Source organism: Vidua macroura, chromosome 2, assembly GCF_024509145.1.
Source record: "Vidua macroura isolate BioBank_ID:100142 chromosome 2, ASM2450914v1, whole genome shotgun sequence".
NCBI lineage: Eukaryota > Metazoa > Chordata > Aves > Passeriformes > Viduidae > Vidua > Vidua macroura.
The window spans coordinates 24,568,193-24,585,023 of NC_071572.1; the positions used below are offsets into that span (position 1 = coordinate 24,568,193).

At 40.4% G+C, this 16,831-nt stretch overlaps 1 protein-coding gene across 1 annotated transcript in view; it reads left to right on the forward strand.

Moving 5' to 3' along the window:
- The window catches only part of COL4A2 (collagen type IV alpha 2 chain), a 141,051-nt gene that overhangs the window by 38,607 nt on the left and 85,613 nt on the right, over positions 1-16,831 (forward strand). The window contains exon 4 of the mRNA XM_054004344.1: positions 2,267-2,347. Within this exon, the coding sequence (XP_053860319.1) occupies positions 2,267-2,347 (81 nt within the window). The remainder of the gene's footprint in view (positions 1-2,266; positions 2,348-16,831) is intronic.

Genomic DNA, 16,831 nt, shown 5'->3' on the forward strand with positions numbered 1-16,831 from the left:
ACTGTATCTGTCTGTTACTCTTAGGCTGGGATATGCTGTTGTTTACAGCACCAACAAAAACAGATTCTGAAAATTCAAAACTGATTGTTACTGATGGCAGCACTACATAGCACGGTTCTCCTTAAAGTACACCCACCTCCTCCAGAGGAATATGATCACAGAGGCCATACATCTGCATGGCATCCAGAAAAATTAATAGAACTATACTCAATTTCAGAAAAGGAACTGTGGGGGAAACTCCATTAAATTAAGGATGCTGAGAAAAATATGTACATTTCATCTGCATATAGTTTAATAAGAAATGAACTCAATGGAAATAGTGAATTTGTGATCATCCAGATATTTGACTAAAAAATGGACCAACCTGAGCAAACTGCTAAAGTTTATAAAATTGTCTTGATTTAATATTTCCTCTAAACAATAGCTTAAACATAAAGCAGAATTCATAACATGACACAGAACTCTGCTACATCCATGAAATACTTTCCTGAATAAAATACCTAACCTAGGTCAGGGGATGGTTTCAGTTTGGTGGACTGCTTTGATCAGTATGAAAACCCTACCCCTTCAATTAAACATGAGAATTAAATATAAAGCTGAAACAAAAGTGTTTTAGTATACAAAAGATACAGACATGAACCTTCTCATGACAAGCAGAAGAACTTGTTTTGGGAACTTTGTATCACTGTATGTTGTAATATTAAGAGTCTGCTGTACAAATATGATCAAAGCAGGACTTGGGTAATGCTTGATGCCTGCTCTATGCCTTTTATTCATTTGGCTGCCAGGGAGGTATCCAAATCTCAGAGCTGTGTTTTCAGGTAATGTGAAGGCGGAAATGGATACCTGAGAAATATGACTGGAAAACCTCAGGTATTGAGTAGAGGATTGCTTAGAGCCACATGGCAGCTTTGGTCCCCTCTCTGTTTTAGCTCCTTAAGTCAGCCCTAGAGGCAGGAATAGCAGCATCACTGTCTATTTATGAAACAGCATAGCAGTTCAGAGCACCCATCCTGTTTTGGAGCCTTGTTTATATCCCTTTCACCTCCCTTTCAAGAGATGATGGGCTCAAGCTCTGAAGGAGGTGGAAAAGTAAAGGCACCATTTGCTTTGGCCAAGAGGAGAGCAAGTGACGTGGAGCCTGACTCTGTACCCTACAGCTGGCTTGCCTTGAGGTTTCATCGGAGGAGCAGTACATGTGAAATGCCCTGACTGAGGGATTTGGGTTTCCTGTAGCCACTAGACTTAATCCTTCTCTCTTTTTCTTCTGACTGTATTAATTATTCACTGTGGGCCAAGCCAGGTTCAGAAATAGTGATGAGAAATCCCTTCCTCCTTTCCCAGATTACTTACTAGGCTGTTTGGTCATTTTCAGGGGTTCAAAACGCTAAGCTCCAGTGGCCTGCAGGCTGGTCTTCACAACATTCCTAATCATTAAGTTACATTTATAAAAGTCACACCACAGCATGCACAGGATCTCTGCTGTTCAGGTTTCTGAACAAGACTGACTGTGGCTGCTGCATTCTGTGCAGGCACTTGCATGGAATATAATCTGAGTTTGCCTGCCTGTTGAAGTCCATCCAAGGATTTCTGTGGAGTGGAAATATTTGGTGGTCCATATTTTGTGATCCATATATTTGTGGTCCAGGCCAACGTGGTTGTGGTCAGGCAGGAGAGATGTAAATGAAGACAATTACCTAAGCTGGGAGTAACTTCTAAATCACAGTGGTTGACTGCTAGCAAATTTTTTGTTCCTCCAGAATAGGTAGCCATAGAAGAGGAGAAAGCAGGAGCTCATGATTTTGAACATGATACCTACATCTTCCTTTATGTCCACCAATAAATATTTCAAAATACAGCAACAATTTGGAGCATGCATAGAAGGATGTGCTGCATTGTGACCTAGGACTTAGTCCATGTCACTAAAGAATCCAAGCAGCTGCACTTCTGTGATATGATATCTATTGCATGTGTCGAAAAGATATGTGACATACTGCTCAGTATGGAGCTGCAGTGTTTTGAAAATGTGGAGGGAAATAAATGAAATAACATTATATTTCTTGATGCTGATCTCCAAGAACTGGACAGCCACTCATGGCTGCTTCTAAGCATATATTAAAGAGGCTTCAGCTGTAAATCCTAGATCTGATCCTGGTCTTTGCTTTAGCGCTTCCCAGCAAGTCTGCTAATCAAAGCTGATTGTGCTGTTTAAGATATTACAGCTGATACCTTTTAACTTTTGTATTGTGTGTGTTCTGGTTTGCAGGGTGGAAAGAAATACACAGGACCATGTGGAGGCAGAGACTGCAGTGGAGGATGTCAGTGTTTCCCTGAAAAAGGAAGCCGTGTAAGTAATATTTTTCTCCTGTAGATTGTTCTTGATGGTACAAGTTCAATGCTATATCATTTGCTATAGGTGGACTTGCACTAGACTGCTAAGAGTGCTAAAACCATTATTCTTTTTCAGGAAAAAGTTGTTGTTGTTTCATCTTGCTTTCTCACAGGCTTGTAGATTTGAAGAAATGCTTTGTTGTTAATACCTTGTTATGATATGTAGCAGGCCCTTATCTCAAAGATGAAGGCCGAGGGACCTGGTGGCCATGACAAGCTGATCAGATCTGAATTATGAAAAGATACCACATACATGTATGGGATACAGACATTGAATGATTTTAGAGATCTGTTCCTACCTAAATGATTCAATAATTCTGTGATTCTGTGAGATTTCCACTAAAGCAAGAGGGAACCATGCCTGCAAAACCTGAAATCCCTGCTGAAAGGGAACTGTTTAGAATTTCTGGCATTATGTTGAGACTGATAGTCTGTTCTTCGTTTTGGGGACTAGTGAGGAATGAGGCAGAGGAAAAGAGATGGGGTGGAGGGGATTAGCCACCTGCCACAAAGAGCACTGAGAAATAAGGCAGGGCTCCTATCCTGTATGGCTTGGAGCCCTGGCTGGCAGGCTCCTTCTGTACAGCTCGGTCTTCTGCAGCTGAGACAGTGACTCAGCCTTTTCCATCCACCCATCTCTAAGAATAGGTCAGGCAAGAGATGTGGTGGCAGGTCATGTGCTTGTTCTGCTATCACAAACTTCCTAAGATTTTTCAGTTCTCTGCCTTCCCTCCACACAGCCAGCCACCAGTTCCCATTCCCATTGCATTCCTCAAGCTTGACTCCACGTCTGAGTGGAGGGAGAGGTAGTAGGAAAGTCACAGTGTAGGTGGGAGGCAAGGAACATTGCTGTTTACCCAGAAGTCCTGATGTCTTCATGGAAGTCAGATGATCCTGGGGTCACCATGCCATGGGGACTGTAATGGTTATACTCCCATGGCCTAAGCATGAGCTGCTCATGATCTGCTTTCCATTACAATAACCCAACAGCAACCTGATGAAGCTGAGGACAAACAACCTATCCCCTGAGACACAGCTTCTCATGGGGCTCCCTCCAACTGTTACTGCCTTACCCTCATCATCCAGCACATGAATTTTGGCAAGTGCCTTCTGCCACTTCCGACTTTTGACTGAAAATCAAAAACTGATGCTGTAAGATATTCACTAGAGTTCATGAAAATATCTGTTGCAAAGCTACCAACTTTCTGACTGAAATGTTTTTCATGCTCTTTATTGACTGAATGACCTTGAATTTCAAGTCACCAAATGTGAAAGAAAAAAGAGGTAGTTAAACAAAACTAACTGCATAGGTTAGAAAAGCTGAAAATGTGAAAATACCATCATAGAGAAGCAGTCAGGTGCCACTGACAAGAAGCTCCCTGTGAGTTGCTTCCTATCTAGTTTGGGAAAGTGAGAGCAGATTTTATGTACATGCTTACCACTCTCCATTTTACCTCAGGGAAGTAAGTAAACTCACTTACTAATGACGTTGGCCTCCCTTTAAACTGATACTCAAAAGAGAAAAAGGATATGCTACAAAACATAAATTATATTTTATTGCTTGTGGTTAATTGTGCAAGATGTGAAAAAGTATTGGAAAAAGGGATTTACAGAATTTTACACTTCAAAAATCATATTTTATCTGTCTGTATTTTACCTCTCTAAAACGATATACCTCATTCTGATTTAACATATACTGCCTGTATTTTGTGTCTGCTGATCTCTTCAGATGTCACAACCCCCATTAAACATCTGGTTTAAGGAACAAGATTGGCCTTTAGAGTCTAGTCAAGTTTGGCATAGCATCTGGTCTCATGCTAATCCTCAATGGGAATATTTATTTTCACAAAACCTCTGTATAATCTGGCACGGGGCACGTTCTCTGTTCGAGGTGACTCACTGCATGCACAATAGACGTCCTGCGTGTTTGCACTTGTAAGAGTGCCTGAAGCAGTCTGTCAGAGCCTGCTTCTGCAGTGACTCTCCAGCCCAGGAGCCACAGAGCTGTCACTTGCCTGGAACTCAGGTAGGAGCAGCTCTGCAAGGGTCTGCAGCCAGCTGTCAGCCCTGCCATGCTCTGGAAATTCACCCTCTGTTTGTGACAGGTCTAAAACCAGGCAAATTAAAAGCATTTTCTTTGGATTGCCACTACTGAATGCACATCAGCATCTGTTGAATGAAGTGAATTCATTGAAATGGTAAACATAATTGCAAACTATGAAAGGAGTAAAGGTCTGAAGAAATGCCTGCTCTTTATTTATATGTGCTTCTACTTCATTTGTTGTCATTGTAGTCTTAAGATACAGCATTTAAGGAAATAGGCTTGGCTTTATCTGTTGTCTTAATCCAATAACTTTTGTTTATAAAAATGGGTTTTTTTGCAAAATATGCCCACTTGTATCTCCTGGGACTCTGCTAGAGGCAGAGAGGCACTCTCAAGATGTGTGGAGAACCATCCAGGCTTTGGTGGTCTGGGCCAGGTCTCCAGGTGCAGGACATCTGGAAGCCTTGTGCTACTTTCTACACTGCTTTTGGTTCAGGACTGGTAAGGATAGGCACAAAGGCACAGGAAAGTTGAATGCTGCTTCACAGGGGCAGTTTCTAGGGGCAAAAGGCAACCTAGGACAAATCAATGCACTCACCTAGCAGGCCTATTGGAAAGAGGTACTCTACTCTGTTTTGTCTGGGCTTGACCCTGCAGCTTTCACTGGCCTCAGACACAGCTAAAATCCAGTGGGAACAGAAAAATAAAACAGCAGAAGCATCATCTGCCCACTGTAGTGGTGGAGAAGCTGCTGCAGCTAAGAAAAAGCAGCATCTAGCCTGCAACCTTCTGCCTCTCATCTGAGCTGCTCCCAGGGCTGTGAGAACACCTGCAAATGGCACTTTCTTCTTCATTCCCAAAAGGAAAGCTGGTCAAATCCAAATGTGCAGAGAATCAGGACATTGCTGATAACTGTGTTTGCAACTCACAGCAAATGCTGAGTTGTTTCTTGGAGAAGTTTCTCTAAAGACATGTCTCTTGGGCCATACACGGTCCCCTTGAAGTTCCCACCTCCAGTCCTGCTTTGTGTTCATATCTTCATAGTAGAAAGAGTAAAGTTCCTTCTATAAGGTGGTTTTATTTTTCCCAGTTTTTAATGACACTCTAGTCTTTGTTCTTTTTCACTGCAGCCTATTTATGTTCCAGTTGTATTTACTGTTAGCTGGTTACAAATATCCAGTCTATCTAACCATACCTTGGCTGGAGCTGGGGCTGCAGGAGCCAGGCTTAGAGACAAGCCTCAGCCTCATCTCTCCTTCTCACAGCAGGCAAAAACTCAGTAGAGTTGCAGTGCAAATCGAATCTCCTGAAGGAGCTTCAAAGGAAGGAGAGTTCAAATCCACATGTCAAGAAACCATAGTATAAGCCTCAGTGGAGGACACAGAGTGAGAAGGCAGAGGAAAGACAGCAGACTTTTCTCCCTGAGACAGATTCATCTTCTCATTTTCTTCTATGGCAACTTCTCCTAAATTGTTCTCCTACAACAAGAGACTCACCCCTTCCCTAAGGTACATTTGGAGAACATAATATAAGGAGTACACAGATGCCTGGGTATGAGGGAAAAGAGTAAAGGGAAACACTGATATGGTATTGAAATTCTGTTTTGAATGAAATGGAAAGCCTGGATTAAATGAACTTTTAAAAATCTGGTTTTCTTTCTTTCTTCCTCAAGATTTTTATTGCAGTTCCTAAAGTCTCGAGATTTATAGTTCTTTGCAAACCATGCATTGCTTAGAGGACAATATATGTGCCTTAAAATTTGTTAAACAATCATGCACTTATGTAGGAAACGATAACTCCATTCAGTACAATGGCCAACTGTTTGACCCATTGAAGTTCACAATCAGCCTCACTTCATATCCAGCCTAGAAGGCTTTATAGAAAGTGGAAGTGAGTAGAAAGCTTTTTGATCTTTCTATAGAGTGAGAAATTGCACTCTTTTGTACTTCCCAAGTCAAGCCTCTAACAGTGCTCAAGCCATTTAGCCATTGTTTTTGCAAGGGGCTGGAATGATAGAAAGTGAAATCAAAAGACATCTTTGTGTTCCCCCATAAAGGCCACTTCTTGGGAAAGCCCAAACATTTATTTTTAACCTAGACTGACATGACTGTTCCCTAGCAGTCCTTTACAGATAGCTGTTATGTTGCTTTCACTAATGCAGTGGCCAAGGGTAAGCTATTACCAGTACACCCATAATTACTTCTGCCTGCTTTTGGATGCTACACAGTTGGGAAATCTAGTGTGTGATATTTGCTTGCAAGCATTTTCCATACAAGTTTAACACATGGGTTAAATTTAAATGTGTTTCTTTGTAATTAAAAACAAACAAGAACAAAATAAAACATAAAAATATTCTAAAGTCAACTCCATTATTATATTATAGGTAAATGTTTAAATCCAATAAAATAATTTTATCAACTGTTAGTGTAATTCTTGTATATCATAATTAACTGGCATCCAAGCTGGTATAATGGGAGTAGCACCTTGTAAGTCTGTTGGTGTTAACTGATATATCTGATGAAATCTGATATTTACTTTTTTTTTCCTCCACAAAATAATAACATTAGAAGCATCTTCTTAGTTATTCATCTAGCTCACTATTCTGCTCCCAAAAATGAACTACCATAAGAGATGCTAATTACAGGGAGCACAGAGTTCTAGCAATTTTCTGCAGTCCATTCACTTGTACCCAAGATAACCCAATTTAAATGTTCCTTCAGTATCTGTGTTTCGTCCTGAATTTGTCTAATCCTTTTTTGAAGCTACTGTAACTGTGTGTCTTTGCAAGCTCCAGTGGCACTACTCACATGATATAAATTACATAAATCACTGTCTGATCTGTTCTAAGCAAAGCTCCCTCTGATTTCATCAAACACACCCTATTTCCAGTACTGAGAGATTTCAAGTAGGTCTGTGTTTAGGTTACTCACTGTTTCCCTAATTTTGTAAATCTCAGTTATATTTCCTCTCAGCTTTCCCTTCTCCAAAAGGGTGAGTCACAACCATTTTAGGTTCTCTTTTGAAGGTGAGACTCTAGCCCTTAGTTCTTTTACTCTCTCTTCTGTGACAGACCAGAATTGTACCCATCCAGTTTGGTGGGGTCCTTCTGGATCTCCCAGCCTGAGAAATCACCAGATCTCCTCATTTCTCAGCACCAGCATCATATTTAACAACCTAAGAGAGATTAGTATCATCTATAGACTGGGATGTTTCACAGTTCATCCTTTCTGTAGATCACCATTGGAATCTTTGCAAAAACCAGTTACAGCATGTGTCTGAGAGGACCCACTGGTGTTATGTCATTATTTTGAAATGTGACCATCAGGTACTATCTTTTCTTCCTATTCTTTAACAGCCTTCAGTCCATAAGACCACCTCTCCTACAACCCCAAGATAATTTATTTCAAAAGCTTCAGTGAAGCATTTTATAAAGACAGTTTTGAAAATCCAAATACATAGTAGTCACTAAGGCTTGCTTTACCATGCTTATCCTTGAGCTCACTTATTGTGTTCCTTAAGGTGGACTACTGCATTGCCAAGCAGGAAAGTCAAATAAACTGGCCCACAGTTCTCAAAGTCTTCTCTTGAGCCCCTTTTCCACATGGAAGCTTGGTTGGCACCAGCCCACTGGTGCAGTGGCAGTTTGTAATGTTGGGCTACACACTTTGGCCAGCAGTTCTGCAGTTTCACACTTGAGTTCCTTCAGAAGTCATGGGTGAATGTCCCCACTCGTGTTCACTTAGTAACGCCTGCCTTACCTGTTTTAGGTACTACTTCCTTCATACTTATCTGAAATTATTCTGTCTCAAGGAATAGCTTGGATTTGAGACCTTCTCAAGTACCTTCAGCAGTAAAAACCTCTTCAGAGAAGTCACTACGTTTCTCTGCCATGGCCTTATTATCCCCGAGTGCCCCTTATGAGCCCTTGGCATGATGTGGTATTAGTATTTCCCTTGACGACTTTTTGTTTTCCTTTAAAAAACTTTTTACTATCAGCTTGGTTATCTTCTGCAAAATTTTCTCATTCACTTTTAGCCATCCTAGTTGACATTTATTCTTGATCTGATTTTTATGGGCTTTCCTGTTCATTTCAGCAATTTTTTAAATGCCAGCCCTTTTGCCTACAATAGCCTCCTTAGTTTTTTGGGTTTGTTTTGGTTTGGTTTGGTTTGGTTTTGGTTGTTTTTTTTTTTTTTATGAGCTGTGCATGGTTTTTATTGAACCATTTTACTTTCTTTTTGATATGTGACACATAGTTTACTGGGATTTTTAATACAGTGTTTTTGAAAAGCCTCCAGGTTGCTTTAGGCTTCTTGCCTTTTTGACTGCTTTTCAGGCTTTTACTATTTTCGTGATTTTTATGTATTTCCCCTTCTTGAAATTGGATATCTATGTGAGGTATTTGTTTGGCTTACTTCATCCCAGTACACTACAACATTAAATTCAGTTATATTTTGATGCACTTGCAGAGCAATTCTCCCTTAAATCTCTTGAAGCAGGTCCTGTGCAGCACTTGAGACTAAACCCAGAGCAGCATTCTTTCCTATGGGTCTCAGTGTTTATAGTGCTAAGAAAAAGTCAGTTGGTGGGTCCAAAATTTTTATTTCTTTATCATATCTGGATGAGGCATTGTGCCTGACAGTATGTGGGCAGTTGGAATTGGCCAGTATTGCTGTCTGACCTAGTTATTCAACTTCTCTAATTTCACTGAGTATTTAATTATTGGTGTCTTTAACAGAGGAATCCTAAATATCCTAAATTAAGTCCTACCTTTCTGTTATTTCCACCCACAAGGACTCCTAATGTTCCCCTCCTCCCTGAGTATTTTTTTCTGTAACACTTTATTGTAGCCTTCACATATTGTGCCATTGCCCTATCTGTATCTTATTTTCTATCATTCCTGTAAAGTAGATGAACTAGTCTATGTATTCCACTGATTATCCTCCTTTCACCAGCATGAGATGCTTTTTATACCAGGGTTGTCATTTATTGCCAGGTAGCATAATTCCATAATCTTATTCTTTAGATTTCTAGCATTGCTATAGAAGCATTTACAGCTTTTGACCATCCTCTGTTGCAAGCACCAGTCAAGTGGAATTGTAAATGGTGTTATTTACCTTACCTATTCTATGGAGGTGGCCAGGACCTCAGTCTCTCACACAGCTGCCTTGAGTTAACCGCCTTGGACACCCCGTTCTACTTTCCCTCACGAGGGGTATAATACAGAATTGTGACCACTGATCACCAGTCCTTTCTACCAGAACAAATTCCTATCTGGCCATCTCATGAGCTCTGCTCCCTTTGCACTTAGAAGGACTTTCAGTCCTCTCACCTGTTCCAAATCCAGCTCTCTGTGTCAACTCATCAAACCTCCCGCTGCCCTCACCTGCTTTGTCCTCTCCTGGAAGACTGACTCTGTCCCAGGAGCATCCTCACAGCAAGCAGACATTATAATCAGCTAGAGCTTAGAGTTTATCAGAGGTTTGATCCCTTGTTCCAGGCTGATCATCCGCCTTCCTTCTGACTGACAACCCCTAAACACTTGTTAGATCAGCATCAAGGTTTTGTGGGGTTTTTTTTTTGATGGTCAGCAAGACAGAAATGGTTTGGGAAATGTCATATTTGCTCTCCAGTGTTTGCCATATACAAAGCTTAGGGAGTGAACTTGATCCCATATCTACTGAAGTATTGTCAGATTTTGCAGCAGAATGAATGTAAGTACCAAAAATTGGTTCTTCAAAATCTCACAGTGCTTCATAGACCAAGGTTAAGTCTCTGGAAAATTCCCAGAGGAAAAGCTGCCCCCTGAGGGAAGGTATTTGGAGGAGGTGTTTGTAATGGTAACAGATTTAAAAGTAAAGTAATCTGCAGGATTTGATATTAATAAGCACTACACATGGGATGAGATGACACTCTTCATTATGTCAGTGCTATAATCAAGCCCGGTGTGGTACTTCAAGATTTAATTTTCTTTTTTTCTCTAGTCAAGGTACTAGAGGAGAACAGCTCCATTGGAAAAGACAGGAAAAGTGTTACTGTAAAATCTGTTTAACAGTGTAAAGCTAAAATCTGCTTTCAGATACATGCATATAGTTTTCTTTTGCACATGTGTGTGAGGGTGGTTTCAAATGAATGCTTTTTTTAAGTTTATACTTTTAAAACTCAGCCTTACAAGGTCTTGCCAGCATACACAAATGCCTGAAGTCTTGATATTGTTCCATAGGCACCTACATCTTGGGTATAAGGCTTAATTGCATGAACTGTTAGCAGCAAATAGGCCCAAAATCTTTATAGAGTTCACTAGCAAAGGTAGGCAGTGTACAGGTTTGCTTGACAAAACTTGAACTTATGTCAGTCCGAAACTTGATATCTTTATGACCTAATGTTTTATTTAATGAACATTGCTCTACCTGGGCTACACTGAAAATTAATCAACCATGTAGTGGAATAGTTATGTTGTTTGCTAATTGCTGTCCTTCAGTACATTTGTCTTGACATTTTTTTGAGTGAAATATGTGTGTTTCCTTTTTTTTTTTTTTTTTCCTAAACTCTGTTTATACATGTTTAATCAACATCAGAGATCTATTTGAACTAGTGGATGGAGATTAGATAACTTTCCCATGAGCAAGAAGCTCCACTTCCCATATATGCATTCTGTACAAAATGTGAGATTTGGGAAGCAGTGAAAGGTTTTTCTCAGAATCTGTTTCAAATTTAAAAATGCAAGATATATTAAAAAGCAAAGCAGGATGTTTTGTTTCAGTACATGCAGGAGTTCAATTAAACGTTCACACAGAAATCACATTTTCATTTGTAAATGTTCAGAACATTGTAAAGAATATTTAAAAGATAAAACTCAAATGGAGACATTCTTTCGAATCAAACAAAATATGCATATTGACCAAAAATTATCTTTTCACTCCTCATTACCCTTTTGCTCTTTTGCAGAACATTACTATTTCAACCAGATATGAAACATTGTTTGACTACATAAGTAACATATAGAAATTGAATTTATTTGTAATCCAAATGAATAGAAGATTTTTTTAAGCCCATCCCATAGTAACAATTTGCACTCCCTGCCTTTTGCTCCAGCCCTGAAAGCAAAATTCCTTCAAAGCCTTTTCAAATCAACTGTACAGAAGAAAAGAAGAATGATACTTTAATTGAAAGTAGTCAAAATGACACATTCACCTTTTTATTTGCATTTTCAGTTTAATAATTTTAAATTTCCCTGGATTGACATACATTATCTCTGTCAAAATAAGTGCAAGGTATGTAGCATTCATGCAGATACTGCACCTTCCTCCTAAAGCCCAAGGTTAGACCTGTGCAGATACTTCTACAACCTTGTGTCAGAAATGTTTGCAATCTCAGCTGGTATGATGAGAAAACAATTCAACAGCGTCGGACAAAGCCCAAGAATTCATGTCATCAGAATGAAAAGCAAAGTTGCGGTTTAAACAAACTTATGACCAAAGTCAATATGCTGGATTAACTATTTGCACTGTAGATTCAGCTCTTCTGTTTGAAATGACACCATCATTTTGCACTACCTTTGTGATCTGTTGATTTATGGGATTGCTACACTCTTTGAAAAAACAACTCTTATGGCAGTTTGCTAATAAATTGAGACGGTATTGCACTGATATTTCAGGAGTTTATTTTGAGGGCAGCATTTTTAAGAGTGTGTTTGAACATCGGCATTTCACAAATTTGAATGAGAGATGGAGAGAAAATGCAAGAAAAATCACAGTAAGGAATCAAGAACCATTTTATTTCAGAAAATAAAACAAGACGTAAAATTCAATTCTAGAAAATTTAACTGTAGTGAAGAACTAATAGAAAGGAAATTTGCTGGAGATGAATAGTGCAAAGTTAACTTTGGTAATAATAGCCAATGCTGAGATAAGAATCATTTGGATGCAATTCGCAACCATTTAAAAATATTGCCATAACTTTTTTCTTGAATGGCTTTTTTTTTATCCTTCCTGTCTTTCTATGAAATCTTGCAAGTATATTTTACCTTATTTAGAAAATAAGTACCTGAAGTTAGAGAATGCCATGAGTGTCTACTCATCTGTCACCTTTCCTTTCATTCGGATGAATAGTGTCTGCGTAGCACAGCACATTCTCCTGTATGTATGTGTGTGTGTATGTATGTATGTATGTGTGTATGTATGTATGTATGTCAGCTCTGTTGGGTAGAAGTTTCCCACCATGGGGTGCTCATAGTGCCAAGGGTTTGATCCCTGGATGGGCTATTCACTCGAGAGTTGGACTGGATGATCCTTATGCGTCCCTTCCAGCTCAGAATATTCTGTGATTCTGTATCATTGATCTTTTTGTTTGGTTTTCACAGATGAATTTCACTTCATTAAGGAAGTGAAATGCACTGTCAGGATTGGTTTCAGAAAAATGTGGTGTCCATTTGGTTAGACCGTCAGGCTTTGACTTCTAGCAGTCAGACAGTTAACGACTGCACGAAAGTATTATTTGTGCTTTCAGCCAAGTTTTGCAATTTCTGCTTACTGTGAGAAGAAGTTTAAAGATAGAGCAGTGGGTGGATGATGGTTTTACTCTGTGACTGGGTAGCTCACACAGGCATCCAAGAGGGATAATCCAGGTCATCCTTTAGCACTTAAATTATACTCCAGAGATGGTAAATGTTTCTCATGACATATGTCTGAGGCTTTACAAATTTCTCAAATGGTGCTTGTTTCTATTTTCTGTATTTTTGTCACATGGGAGCAAGTGACATTGACCCATTTTCCTTTTGTCTGCTTTGCTAAGTACCAAACTATTAGTGGAATCCTTTGAGTCTGACCTGGAGAGACCAGGAATGTGGGAATGGGAAGGCTGTCATCTCAAACAGTATCTGCTGAGGCAGACTGAGCCTGTTCTCAGCATTTTCTTACTGACACCTAAGAAAATAAATGTTCTTTATTAACCTCAGTTAGCACAAAAGTCTTTGCAAATGTCTTTGCATAATGAACCAGACTGTTGAAGTATACCTGAGTGTTTCCATTACATGTATCTGGAAAAGGATGACAAATGTTAAAATATATTATATTCACCATTCGATATTAACTTTAGGAGCATGCAGAAAGAAGATCTTGAGGGATAGAAGTCTGTGTTTTAGGCACAGAGAACAGCTCTAGACAATGAATAAAGCTGTAAGCCCGAACAAATAAAGCATCCATGCAGCATTTTTTTTCCCATAGGCTAAAACTATTTTTCTATGAAAAGACTGTATTAGTCTGTAAAATTCCTTTCTGTCTACTGCTATCATAGATGCCCAATAAAGAAAAGCACTTTGGGGCTTTTTGTGGCTTTGGCTTGGTTTTTTTCAGTATGGGTCATGGTTGTTCAATGAAATTCTGTGTCTACCTATTGCTTATCTTATTACTTAGCAAAACTAATTTTTGTAAATACAGTATCACTGGTTAAAGATACTTTATTAGCCCTTATAAACTTGTTTAAAGCAGGCTTATTTGTCCACAAGATTGTTGGCAAAGTCTAACATAGATGTAAGAGCAAAAAAGAAAGTTGTACTTGCTATCCTCCTCAGTACAAATTGTTTCACTCCATTCAGAGTATGGCAACTTGTATAGACTTTCTGTCCAGTCAAATAAAGCCTTGGATATGTCTGTATCATTTAATCTGATCCAAATACCACTTTTTCTCTGTAAATCACATTTTGGCTGTTTTTCAGTTTCTAGACTCCCTACTTTTCTCTTTCTGTGATGAACTATCTGTTATCTACTCTCAAGCATGCAACATCTTTTCCTTTTCCATTTCACCACCGTTTATCTGTTAAAGGCTTCCTACAAGGGGCTTCCTGTCTTGATAGCCTGGAAGAGGAATGAGGGAAGCTGGTTCTGAGATGAGGTCTCCCTCCTGTAATGCAGGATGTCATGGTCTTTGCAGTTGTCTGGGCTTGTCTGTGTTAGGATATGGCAGGAGCTGTTTGCATGTGGCTCTTTGTATGGTGCCAAAAGCATTGCTAACCCTTCCAGGTTTGTGGCAGAGGTAGCATCATGCAGAGGGGCACAGTGACAGCTTCTTTCCAGTGGACAGGGACTTCCAGCAGCAAAGGGCTCAAAGGCACCACACGATGCTGTGGGTGTTGGACCCATATATATTCCTTATTCCAGTATTTAATGAGAGTGTGCACTGGCATGCAGATTTATGGATAAAATGTTTTTTCCACAGGAAACTATTCAGTTCAAATATGACTGTGCTTCTACTGCAGAGTATCCCTTACCTCTGTGAGACTCACCCCCTTTCCATTACAGTCTTGTAGACAGGACAAGCTAGATTGCATGAGCCCAATCTTGTCCTTCAACCCCTCTTCAGAGAGTGAGGCTGCAGGACAGAGGAGGGGTGGGCTCCCTATGTGAGAAGGATGTTGTTGCTGTCCCCCGCAGCTCCTCATCCTTAGCCCCTGCCACTGGAGCAGAGGCAAAGGTGGATGTGCAGGCTGAGGACAGATCCATTTGTTTTTCTTGTTGTTACAAGACCTCACAAACCAAACTGCAGAGTCTGTGCTCCGCTGCCTCATACCTGGTGCTGCCAGCAAGGTCTCGACTGCCCTGCACAACTGCAGGCATGTAAAACTGCTCAGGACTGCCTGAGCCACAGCTCCCCATACAGCTCCTCCCTCTCCTCAGCTGGCTTCGCTCCTTCAGACGGTTGCGGAGTTGGTTTTGCTAAATGACATAAGGTTATAATAAGTCAAGTGAGAAGATTTGTGTTGTACTTCCTACTGTATAGGAGAGGTCCATATGGTTTAATTACTTCCTCTGTACGTCAGATCTATGTGTATAGTCTCTGAAGTCATGTGTAACTGCCAAGATCCTATGGTGTGGTTTGAAACATCCATGCAGTGAACTCTCAAATCCTGCAGATTATGCTATGAAATATAAATGTAAAACGGAAGAAATCAGATCATCCAGTTAAACAACAGCATTAAATTAGAGGAGTTGATAAGAGATCTAGAATTCAGCACAATGGAGGAGGGGGAGAAAGACAAAAAAACTCTTTTGAGGCAGAATAGAGTTTTATCGTCAAAGGAGATGTGAGAAAAATATTACTCACACCCCAACACCCCCGGCCCCCTGAAAACAGCAGAGGAGCCTGAGGAGAGAAACCATGTCAAAGACAGCTGCTTAGTGAACTGTAAAGCCATCTGAAAAGTGTCATCACAAAATATATCTGCTGATACATCTTTGGCCACCACAGAAAATTCTGCTAGGCCATGTAGACCTGTAGACCCAAGATCATGGATGGGTCTATGCACAGAGCCACAGTCAGTGTCTCAGCAGGGAGCTGCTCACCCCTGCACCTTTCTAGCTATTTTCTCAGGGTCTGTCAGGCATGTAGAGGCATATTTTCAATCTGGCACAATGGCTCAAGCATCTCTGGAGTAGGGAATGGTATGTGCTGGAATGATGTTAAAGGTGCAGGGCAGCTCCATGGGATCAAGCATGTCTGGGGCCTGATCTGCAGTGGTAACCTTGGTCAAGTGAACTAGGGAACAGGCTTGCTTCTCCTGCCAACATCCTTCTGTGTCATACCTCTAAAGATGCCTGAGCTATTCCAGATACATGGGAAGTGGAGAACAAGTCTGTTGGGGCTAGTCTGGATCCGTGACTACCACCAAGACCAAGGAAGATCAGGTTGCTTCACGAGAAGCATCCATAGGAAGAAACAGAGTGTCCTTGGGCTACCCCTGCAAGTGACCCTGGACCCTGCAAGTGACCCTGGTGACATTCAGCAGGACACTTCAGCCCATGCCCCACTGTGGTACAGAACGAGAAACATGCAGAGGGGTGGGGGTACTCCCCCTCAGGGGATGGAGACCCTCCTGCCCCCTGCATGTCCCTCCTCAGCGTGTCCAGTCCCTGCTGACTCTGTTACCTTCTCTGGTAAGGTACATTTATAGCTGTCAAAGATGGCTATACATTAGTGCCACAGTAATAGTTTTATCAATTAATAGTTTCTGCTATACAATGCTAATTTTATCAGTCATGTGTACATCTAATCAGCAAAAATCTTCTGTATAATTTCAGCATCTCCTGCCTGAGCACGGCAGTTTGGCCCCTCATGTTTGCCAAAACTAAATACACACCAAATACCAGTCTCAGTAAGCATACTTTTTTTATAAAAGCCCAAACACTCTGATATAAATAAATATACACATCATATTGTCAGCCAAGGTTGTGGCTTGGTGCATTTACACAGCTGCAGTTTAGGCTGTTGTTTACTCTTTCCCTCACAGACATTGTGTTCTGCTTTTTCCCTGTAAGGATTTTCCTCCTCTACCTATTCTTAGTCCTAGACAGAGAACTGTCCTAACTTATGTATGTTGTATAACTTTAGTGACTTCAAAGA